The sequence below is a fragment of the Lacerta agilis genome, chromosome 15 (assembly GCF_009819535.1).
Source record: "Lacerta agilis isolate rLacAgi1 chromosome 15, rLacAgi1.pri, whole genome shotgun sequence".
NCBI classification, from domain to species: domain Eukaryota; kingdom Metazoa; phylum Chordata; class Lepidosauria; order Squamata; family Lacertidae; genus Lacerta; species Lacerta agilis.
In genome coordinates this window covers 38,213,705-38,224,832 of record NC_046326.1, presented here as the reverse complement: position 1 = coordinate 38,224,832, position 11,128 = coordinate 38,213,705, and the positions used below count along the sequence as shown (strand labels likewise).

The window sequence follows — 11,128 nt, the reverse complement described above, 5'->3', positions numbered from 1 at the left end:
AAAAAGTGTTTTAAATGGGAATGCAGAAAGTTGCCTTTGTTGTTGTTCTGCCCACTTTTGCCTCTGGCCCCATCCACTGCTGGCCTGTGGGCTCCCAGAAGGGAATGCGTCCCTGGCCTAATAGTAGGGCCGGCTCTGCTGAAGGTGAAGAATAAGTCACTTGGGATATCACAAAACACAAGCAGGTCTGTGACTTTTCTGGCTATAATAGCGCCTCTGATGCTGAATTTGGGAATGAAGCGAGCAGCATCCCTCTCCTGCGTCAGATGTTTGGGAAATGCAGATTAAGCCCCCAATGAGGAGATGTGCGTAACAGATGCCAACAATACAAATTACTTAAGGCCTCTGGAAGCCGACTCCTTTGTCTGATCAGCTCTGCTCAATTCACCAGTGGACGGGACTTTGCCCTTTTAATTTACTGGTGACTCATTACCAACTTGGCCACAGTGGAATCTGTCGAGTGTCTTTATTGACGTCTGAAATTGCTCCTTTGCATGAGAATGAATAAGAGAACTTCCATGTAGCTGTCTTGAGACCCTCTCCTGTCTACTGCCCTTGGTAGAACATGGGGGGCCAGACTATGGCCCAATTTGGAGATCGTGTTGCAGCACTGAAAAGACTAGGAAGATCAGCATTCAAATCCTCCACTCGGACATGAAGCTCAATGGGTAGCATTGGGCAATTAATTTCCTATTGATTTAACCCAGGGGTAGGGAACTTGTGGACCTCTGGGTGCAGCTGGAGTCTTTTCCCCAGGACTATTGGCCAGAAGGTCCTGGGTTTGGTCCCCAGAACCTATAGCACAGGGATGGAGAATCCTACAGACTTCCAGATGTCCCTGGACTACAACACCCATCATCCCTGACTGTTGGCCATGTTGGCTGAGGCTGATGGGTGTTGGAGTCCAACAACATCCGGAGGGTCACAGATTCCCAGGACTTCTGTGTGTTTGTGTTTTTTTGTGTGCGTGTGCGTGCGTTAAATGTATGGTGTGTGGGCACCTTTACTTTGGACAATTAATTCCAGTGGCCTTCCTCTGAGTAAAACTTAGTTGAATATAGTCCAATCTTTTTGCCACACCTTGATAAAGGAAAAAAGCTAGGTCAAGCATGCAGGCTGCCAGTTGCCCACCCCTGTGCTAAGAAGGCACAAGTTTCAGATTTCCAGAAATGGCATCCATTCCAGATAGGGAATCGGGGACTCGGCCGATGCAAAGCCTTGGCTAAAATGAACCAGTGAAACTGGTTATGCCATTGCACCGGCCACGAAAGTGGGTTGACGACTACTCAGCTCCGTGTCTGTTTATGCAAGAGTTTGCGTTATGCAAGATGGTACACAGCAGATGACATTGCTTTGTTCTTTGTAAGAGGTGAGTCAAGATGTCAGGGGTTGACAAATCTCTTTGAACTTCCTTTAACCGCAGGCGGACCCTTTCGGGGAAAAGAAAGTGGAGACTAAAATAGAAGTTCAAGTGGAGCTATCCCATCCTGAGGAATGAACCGAGGACCTTTTGCATGCAAAGACTGTTTTCTACCACTGAGCCACGACCCTTTTTGGTATCACTAGTTTAGCACCGAGGATATTGCTTCCCCTCACTGCATTATAAGGCCAGTTACATCTTTAGTTCCTCCCTGATGTCTTCCATCACAGGTGACCTGTCTTTGATGAACTCTGCTCGTAGCTGGTTTGCATGTAAAGCTTCCCCCAGAATGAGCCAAAATTGCTGTGAAATAGCTCTCCGGAGTCCCTCCAGACTGCTTTTGTTTGTTTGTTTTGGTTCATTTCGTGGGTGTATTCTGTACTGTCATTGGTGCATTGATGCAATAATGGTGCATTCGAGGCGGATTTATACTGCACTGTCCACACCTCATTCCGCTGTATTAGTTGTTCCGCGATGCTTCGTTACTGTTATTGTGGGACTGCTAACTGGAAGGGCACCCTTGCCATGTAACACTACAAAAGTGTATCTGGGGGGAACCAGATACAACACCTTGATCTCCTTGGAGGAAATAATAATAATAATAATAATAATAATAATAATAATAATAATAATTTATTATTTGTACCCTGCTCATCTGGCCGGGTCTCCCCAGCCACTCTGGGCGGCTTCCACCAAACATTAAAATACATTTAAAATATCACAGTTTAAAAACTTCCCTAATGTCAGGTAGTTGTTTATTCCCTTGACTTCTGATGGGAGGGCGTTCCACAGGGCGGGCGCCACTACCGAGAAGGCCCTCTGCCTGGAAAAGTTGGGATATAACTGCAATAAGATAAGTAAACAAACATTTGCAGGCACAAACAGTATCGAAAGTGGGATTATGTATAACTTCCCCAAAAACCACAATGAATGCAGAATTAGAATGGTGTTGCCCAATGACTGAAGAAGCATAAAAAACAGAGAACTTTTCAAAATACTGTTTTCCCTGGAAGTACCCTTTGTTACTTTACTCCTTAATCTTATCTCATTTGCAGTGAAATTGTTTGCTCAAAAGTGAAGCACCCAGCTCCATCTTATCAGGCAGCTTTCCATTGCGTGCCTTGGGAGGAAAACAAAACAAACGAGAAAGAGAAAGAGCCCTGTGAGGGAGGGAGTCTGTGTTCCAAAAACAAACCATGCAAATAAAGGGCAAAGGGGAAAGGGGAAAGGTGTGTTCCTGGGGCAAGATTTTGGAACGCAGGCATTTTCCTTTCTTCATCTCGATCCACAACTTTCCAGAGATGTGTGCAGATTGACAGAAGAGCCTCAGGAGGCGACGATCAACCTGTTCGTCTTTCAGAAAAGGCCCGGCCACGTCAAGGAAGTTGGGGTGTGAGAAAATCAGCTGCATGTTCACAGCAGAGTCTGCAAAGCTAAAGCTGGCTCTCAGCAAACAAAGAGAGTCAACCCCAGAGATCATACACTACAGAGCGAAACATGAGAAAGTGCCGTGGTCAACCTGATCATGTGGAATTTGACCAGTGGCCCTTTGTCCGGACGTCTCTCTCGCCTGCCCCGTCCCCCAGAACTGCTGGTGTCAGGGGCACCTGTTTTATGAGTATCTCAATAGCTGTCCACATGAGAATGGGTTAACATCTAACATTAACTTTCACATGTGCTCCTGGGGTACTGGAATTTATTGGGGAGGCCCAACCATCAAGGCATTTATGCTGCATCCAGAACGGCTTGCAAATATTGTTTGTAAGCTGTTCCCTGCCCTCAGACTGATAGTTTAAAAAGGACTTGATGCTCAAGGAAAAAGCCAGTGGGAGGGAGGAGGGGAAAGGAAGTTCAAACACTGTAAATGAACACTGGGGCATCTGGTAGGCCGCTGCAGATTATTATCATCATCATTGCTGTGGGAAATTTCCTACCAGAGGTTGGAGCACTGACTGCTTCCCTTCTGCGAGGCTAGAGCCCAGGAGTGAGGCACAGAAAAAGTAAACGGTTACCTGATCAGGAATTTCCAGTTTATTCCATACTTGAGTATAGAGGTACAGTTATAGCAATCTAGGAAGCTAGCAACAAAGGGGCTGGACCACAAACAAAGGGCTTTGAGGTTTTTATACCCATTTGAAAACAAGCATAATTTTAAAGGCATGAGGGGCCATCTGCCTGTCTCATGGTCCCACTAACTACAATTTGGGTTGGTCTAATTTTTTTCAACTATTTCCAGTTTTTTTTGTTTTTTTACTGAAAGTATGTGTGACCCTGAGTTTGTAATGGCGAGTGTTACTTTTACTTGGGTTCATTGTTCCATAGACATGATCATTAAATTAATTAGCTGCTTTTTTGCCATGGCAACTCAAAGCGATATTAAGTATTTGGATGCTGGGCTAAATGCGCTCCTGGCTCGATCCAGCAATGATTGCATTATGTTTTTATATGAAAAACAACTTGAAGCTGTGTGACACATGTCCCAAATCCCACAGAATTTACGTATTACATTCAGAGCCTGCCTTCCTTTCCTCCAAGGAGCACAGGTGGGGCGCATAGTTTCATTTATCCCGGTTTTATCTGCACAACAACCCTGCAACGTAGTTTGGTTTGTGAAAAACTGACTGGCTCAAGGTTACCAAATAAGCTTCATGGCTGAGTGAGGATTTGGGGATTGGTGTCTGCAGCCAAAAACTACCCAGCATAGGTTGTGTAGGGTTTAGGCCCATTTGACGGTGCCAAATCTAATCTCCAATTGCAATAGGCGTCTGAGAAACGCGTGCGCGTCTACCATTTTTGTATCTCTGTGGCTCAGATTGACAGCTTTCCTTCCCCGCCCCAAGATGGCCGCCACCCCTAATTAAAGTTGCCATACGGCGGTTTGCATAAGCATTCCATAGAGACAAAAAGTCAAGACCGTCATCATGCACACTTCACGTTTTATCATAGCAACAAGCTGCTACTATTCATACGGGCTTCACAGCGGTGCCGTTCTAAGGTTAGGTATCTCTGTGGTGGAATCTGAGCTTTGAACTGATATGTGAGAGGAAAACAGGTCCGCACCGTCACTGAGGGAAGGCGCACACAAATGACAGTATCACTCAACACATTTGCTATATCTATGGGCACTCCCGCCGGGATCCAACCACAACACAGGACGCTGTTCCGCCTCCTCCGCCACGCGACGCGCCCGAGATGGGAGGAGTTAACCTTGGGCCCAAAGGGGATCGTGGACGGCGTGACGCTACAGTGAACAGACACTTCCGGTTCCTAATTAAACGCGGGAGGGAACTCAGTGCCACGCAACAGGCTAGGTTTCCCCAAGTAGTCTGGCGCCCTCCGGGTGTTTTTGGGACTACGGGTCCAATCCAGTCAAGCCAGAGGGCATCTGGTCGGCCACTGAGAGGAGGATGCTGGAGAAGATGGTCCTTGGCCGCCCCTTGCGTTCTTATCTGCCTTTACGCTTATCAATATGCGCTACGACCCACGCATTATATGCCTTGCACTTGGCGTTGCTCGGAGAATATAGGAAACAAAAGCACGCACACACTAGTGGTTAAAACCAGCGCGCGGGTCTGAAAGGTTCAGCCACTGTGCCCCTGCTCCGCCTCCACGCTCTGAGGCGGTAGGTGCCTTTTAGAATATGGCAACCTTTGGGGAACCTCTTTCGGCCACTGTGAGAACTTGGATGCTGCCTTGTACCGAGTCAGGTCCAGTGGCCCGCCTAGCTCAGCGTCGCCTGCACTGACTGGCAGCAGCTGAGGCTCCCTCCCCGCCCTGCCTGAGGATGCAATTGGGGGTTTACACCCGGGGGAACCTTCTGGTGGGCCTGATCCTCCGTGACTCTCCTCGTGTCCTCCCGCCCCGACCTTACGATCGCTTTCCACCCTCCCCCTTCAAACAGCTACCGGAAGTGAGCGCTGCGCAGGAGGTTCTCCTTTCCTCCTCCTCCTCTCCTCCGTTTTGCTCCCTTTTGTTTGGCTCGATCTCTAGGGACGCGCCCCGCCCCTTTCCACACTTCGTCATCACGCGCGGGGGAGGAGGCGGGGCGATGTTTTGAACGGCGAGTGGGGGTTGGCGGGGGCGGAGTCAGTTAATTGGCGACGTCACGTGATTCGGCATGGAGGCGGCGGCGGCTGAAGCGAGCAGCCTCCTGAGGAGTCGGCGGCGGCGGCGGTGTCGTCGGCGGCGCTGCTAGTCGCGAGGCCGGAGGGAGCGCGAGGGCGGCGGCTTCGGCGGCGGCAGCCTGTGCGAGGCTCGGGGTCGGGGAGGGAGGGAGCGGGCAGTCTCTGGGCGGCGCCAGGACGAAGCCCCGGGGGAGGCCCTGGCCGGTGAGGGCGGCGGAGGCAGCGCCCGCCATGGACTGAGGGAGACGCGATGGGCAACAAGGAGTCCCGCATCGGCTTCCTCACCTACGACGAGGCCCTGCGGAGGGGTGAGTGCTGGGGAGGGCGAGGCGTCTTGGGATAATGAGAGGGAGGTATGCTGATGAGGTCCGGGGGGAGTTTTGGGTCGGTGGGGGCGCTTGACAGGGAATGGCGGGCTCCCTCTGAGGGGAGTGTGAGCTTTTGGGGGTGGGTGGGACATTTAAAGTTGACCAAGGGGGTGTAAATGACATGTAAATGAGGCGTGTGGGAGCATGTTGGTTCTGTTGTCAAGTGGTTTTATTTTTTATTTTTTAATTAATGCTCTTTTTATGTCGCTCTAACCCTCCCCGTGAAAGGATGGTAGTAAATCTAATAACGGTGTGACAATTTTAAGTGGGCATGACAGGGAAAAGGGGTATTGGGTGCGTTAACGATATGCAGATGTAGGCAGGCGCGGTAATGAGGTGAGAGGGCATTGGGTGGGCAGGGAGTGCGCTAATGATATGCAGATGTAGGCGGACATGGGAGTGTGGGAGGGCGTGGGTCGTAAGGTGCATGATAATTATGTGCCTTCGTTTCTCTTTCCTTCCCTCCCTCCTCTGATGCCCTCTCATGTCTCTGCCTCCCAAATGCAGTGGTACCTTGGGTTACAGACGCTTCAGGTTACAGACGCTTCATTTTACAGACTCCGCTAACCCAGAAAGAAATAGTACCTTGGGTTAAGAACTTTGCTTCAGGATGAGAACAGAAATTGTGCGGTGGCAGCACGGCAGCAGCAGGAGGCCCCATTAGCTAAAGTGGTACCTCAGCTCAGAGACCAGGGGCTGCAGCAGGTGCCTGGAAGACTCCCAAGGAGAGGGGAGAGGAGGCTGAGGGAACACTCCACAAGGGAGGGTGTTTGAAAAAGGGTGAGAGGCTGTCAGCTCTGCAGGCAAGGGGTGACATAACTGGGCTTCTGAGTCCCGCAGGGGTGCCACAGAAAGAATGTAGTTGGTTAAAGGAGCCATGGACTCAAAAAGGTTGAAAACCTCTGATTTAGGAGACAGCTTGATCACTGCAGGGAGGGAGCTCCAAAGTTGGGGAGCTGTGAGAATGTTGGGTGAGAGTGTTGAGTTGGAAACCATAATCATTGCAGGCCCAGGATGAATGGCTGGGTTAGTAGTATCAGGAAGAAAGCATGTGTTGGGAAGCTGTGGCGAAGGATGGATAGAAGTTTCAGCTTGCCATGGTGTTACTTTTGGAGAATTGGGACTGAGGCCTAATCCATCCACATAGGAATGAGGCTAAGGTTGAGGTGGTAGTGAAGGTGCCTTGAAGGTACTGGCAGGGAAGTCTGTGACGTTGAGGCTTTGGCTCTGAGGCAGCAGGAAGGTTGATGGCTGGCAAACCTCAGGCGGTCATAACTGAAGTTCTATGGGAAGGGGGAGGTCATACTGGAGCTAGAAAACACAGATCCTGGCTTGAGGGCGCGATAGGAAGAGCAGGAGGAAACAGGCCGAAGAGGCTTGTAAAACAGGTGGTGGAAGGTGAGGTAGTGTAAGTATGTGAGGGATGCAAGACATACAGGTAGAAGGATTAAGCAGAATGTGGGCATTGCTTGGCGTGGGATGAGGGATGCTGGTTATTTTTCAGAGTGCATGTGTGGGGGGAGGAGATAAGTGACAAAGGGATATTGGCCAGGGAGAGATGGAGTACTTAAATGTGCCTGGGGAGGGAGGAATATCCTTCAGAGCTGTCCAGAAGAATGGTTAGATGGAGGGGGATGGTGGAGGAGAGAGGATCCTGGGTTGCAAATGCCCTTTGCGCATAGGGAAGGCAGGAAGGGAGGGATCCAGCAGTGTTCCTCTCCCCCTCTCTCTGTGAAGCTGTCAGTGTCTGTCAGGGCTAAGTGGCACGAAGTGCCTTTGCATTCATGGCACCGCTATGGAGGACCTGAGACACAGCAATGATGCTTGTGCCTTGAGCTTTCTCGGAAGTACCAGGAGGGCAGTGCACCTGGGGGAGGGGGGGAATCAGCAGCTGGCTTCGGATCTTTGGGTCATTGCATCCTTTGGTACTTTTGCATTATTCATTTGCTGAAACACCTGTGTTCCCCCCCCCCTTATCCTCCTTTACACTTTCCTCTCACTTTCACTGGTGAAATCAATTGTGTTGTAAAGTGAGGAGGGGGGTTGTAGACTGCTGCAGGCATTGCAAAAAAGCCCCCTCTCCCCAGTTCCTTTGCAGCCCTTTTGGCCACTGTTTTTACTTGTTTCCCATGATAACAGTCTGTCGCATCTTCCCTCCTTCCAACAGCTCTAGAAGATCCTGCTTCCTTACCTGAGAGGAGCTGCATCATTTCCTTATCACTGCCCTGCTCTCTTGCATACATATCACACACCTGCTATTTACTTTACCACTGTGCCTGGGGTTGTGCTGACTACGTGCTGCTTTGGAGGGATGCAGTGACTGGGGACAACGGCTGTGTTAATAGTTTTCCTGTCACACTGGTGATCTTTGCGCTCTTTTCCAAAAGCATGTGATGAAAATTACCGTGACGCCGAGATGGGTGCAGACCTGGATGTCTTAATTGGTGGTCACTGCCTTCCATAAAGCTTTACTGCTCAGTTGAGGATCCTCACCCACTGCAGCTGTCATCATAAGCTACAACTCATCTCTTAGCCTTTTCTCGGTCTTGTACTAAAGGACGGAGGTTTGGGGAATAAATATTCAGCTCTCACCGCACTGGTGGCTGTTTGAGTGAGATCGAATCAGGGCTGTGTGTTAAGTTGCAGTTCTCCAAATGTTGCTGGACTTGCATAAGCCCCAACCAGCATAGCCAGCAACCAGGGATAGTGGGAGTATTAGTCCGGCAACATCTGAAGGACCACAGTTTCCCCATACCTCGGCTAGAGGCTCATTTAGACACCTTTAGACAGGATACATGGAAAGCTACTTCATACATTAAAAAGAAATCTAGAAAAAATGCAAAATATGCATTTGCACAGCTAACTTTTTTCAGGAGGTCATGATGGGATGGAGTTTCCTGCTGAGTTGCAAAGTTGCATTTCCTGCTGCCTAATGTGCAGTAGGGCCCTAAGAGTCCGAGGCCAGGGTTTAATATAGCGTTGGTCAGTTTCTGGTATTTCCATTGTTTTCAAGCTTCCCTACAACCATTCGTAGCACAGGTTATACTGTACATGCATGCCTGTTTTACTTGAAACATACTTGCAGTGTTGGTGTAACAAGTAGCTTTTTAAGCAGTTGTTAATTTTCTCAGAGGTCCGTTTCCCAAACAGAAAATATGACTTGCAGTTTTCACAATGTTCTGTAATAGGAAGTCGTCACTGGAGGAATGGGGTTAAATTTCAAATGGGTGCTTTTACATGTTGAAATCTTGTTGCATTTCTGTTGCGAAGCTTATCTCTTGATAGTTTGAAAAGGGGAACAGAGACTGCACAAAGTTACCCTGTTTAGGTTTTGAGGTGACGACTGTGCAGGAGGGAGGCAGAGGGAAAAATACTACAGTAATTTGGCCAATGATGTAACCAGCCAGTCTCCTGGGGTTGTGGTGGCGGGGAGCTAGAACAGCTTCTATGCAACCAGGCAGGAAAAGGTGCAAAATTTGGCCCCGTAGTTTCCTTCTTAGGACACCAATGACACTCATAGTGGCTTGTGGGCAAATAGATGAAACATCTTGTGGGTTGGTAATTTATGCCAATTTATTTGCAAAGTTGAATTTGGATCTATTGACTGCTCAGATGGAAACATTGGCATTTTATTTAAAAAAATCATATTTCATTTGGGTGTCATGATAGGCTTGTTCCCATCACAATAAACCGCAGCTGCTTCTGCTCTTGGACTCATGTATTTTTCCCTTCTAGTGTGGTTGTGAGGAGTAGTTCAGAAGGGTTTGCTTCTATTGTTTCTGTTTTGGATTATCCAGAGCTTGCTGTGTTATTTGAATGCATCCAAGTGTGGTTAATGTTAACTGTGGTTTGTATGACAAGCCAATTTCAAACCATGGTTTATGAAGCTAGTGTGTTTCAGCAAACTATTGTTAAGATAGCTACAGTTTAGGGTTCAGACAAAGCAATACACCAATCTTCTCCAATCTAGTGCCCTCCAGATGTGGTCGGATTACAGCTCCCATCAGTTTCAGTTAGCATCGCTGGTGGGAATTTTAGTGTAAAACATTTGGAAGGCACCAAGTTGTGCTATACTGTAGTAAACTGAAACTGGAAGTGAAAGTGAAAACTTCCAGATTCGTGACTGTGCATGGAGTGGGGGAGGGCGGCGCCCATAAACTCAGAAGAGGATTAGTTTTGTTCTTGTCATGATAAGCCAGCCTTCCTTCAACCTAGTGCCCCCAGATACTAAATCCAATGGGAGCTGCTTGGGGAAGCTGTAGTAAACCATAGTTCAGCATGACACCCCTGCACAGTGTAGTTACATCTCAAGTCTTCAGTTTGCAAAGTCAGTCAGATCTCTGCATTCACTTCTCTGTGGACAGTAGTGTTTACAACCAAAGTTGTGTTCTTTCATGCTGTCTTTCTCAAGAAGCTCTGCTTGTTTGCGTTTTTGCAGGTACAGGGCTGGCTAAACAACTTGCCTGTTTACTTAGTCAGTATGTGTGTGTGTGTGTGTGTGTGTGTAAAAACAGTGCAGCAAACAAAACATTTCCCTCTGTAGGCAGTAGCAGACGGCAGGGGAATCTAAGCTGCACCAAAATAAAACTTGTGTGTACACTTGTGGACAGCTTCTGTGTGAAGGATTACCCGTTGCAGCTTCCTAACTTGAGAACAACACTCTTACTGATCATAAGTAAAACTTTTTGTGGTTCTTTAGAGCATGCACGTAAATCACCTTTTGCTCGTTTGCCTGCAAGTGGGTGAGGATCCTCAGCTGAGCAGGAAAACTTTGTGAAAGTTTGGTGTCTTATGGTGTTTTTTATTTATTTTTTGAAAATGTATTTTATGTGGAAAGAAAGGGTGAATGCACAGGATAGTGAGTGAAAACTTAAAAAGACACTTAAGGAGAAATAATACAGAAGCAAATAAAAAGCAGTGGAAATAGTAGTAGGAAGAACTCCATTATGGCAGCATCAGCTGAAGGATACGGAGGGTCCCTAGTTAAATCTCCAGGATCTCCAGGTACAGCTGAGTGTGTCCCCTGTCAGAAATGAAGGGGAGCCACTGCCAGTTAATCTGGACATTACTGAGCTAGATGGACTTGGTGTCTGGCAGTTTCCTATGTTCCTAATTGGCAGCTGGCCACTCCAAAGGCCTTTTCAAAAAGTCTCGTGTTGTCCAGGCAATGAAAAACACTAGGGATATATATGTGTGTGTGTGTGAAAGAGAGAGAG

The 11,128-nt window shown here is 48.2% G+C and overlaps 1 protein-coding gene across 1 annotated transcript in view; it reads left to right on the top strand.

The window, feature by feature from the left end:
• The first annotated feature begins 5,676 nt into the window (after window positions 1-5,676).
• USP32 (ubiquitin specific peptidase 32) overlaps window positions 5,677-11,128 on the top strand; it is a 119,682-nt gene continuing 114,230 nt past the window's right edge. Inside the window, 1 exon segment of the mRNA XM_033172171.1 lies at window positions 5,677-5,852. Within this exon segment, the coding sequence (XP_033028062.1) occupies window positions 5,795-5,852 (58 nt within the window). The 5' untranslated portion in view covers window positions 5,677-5,794.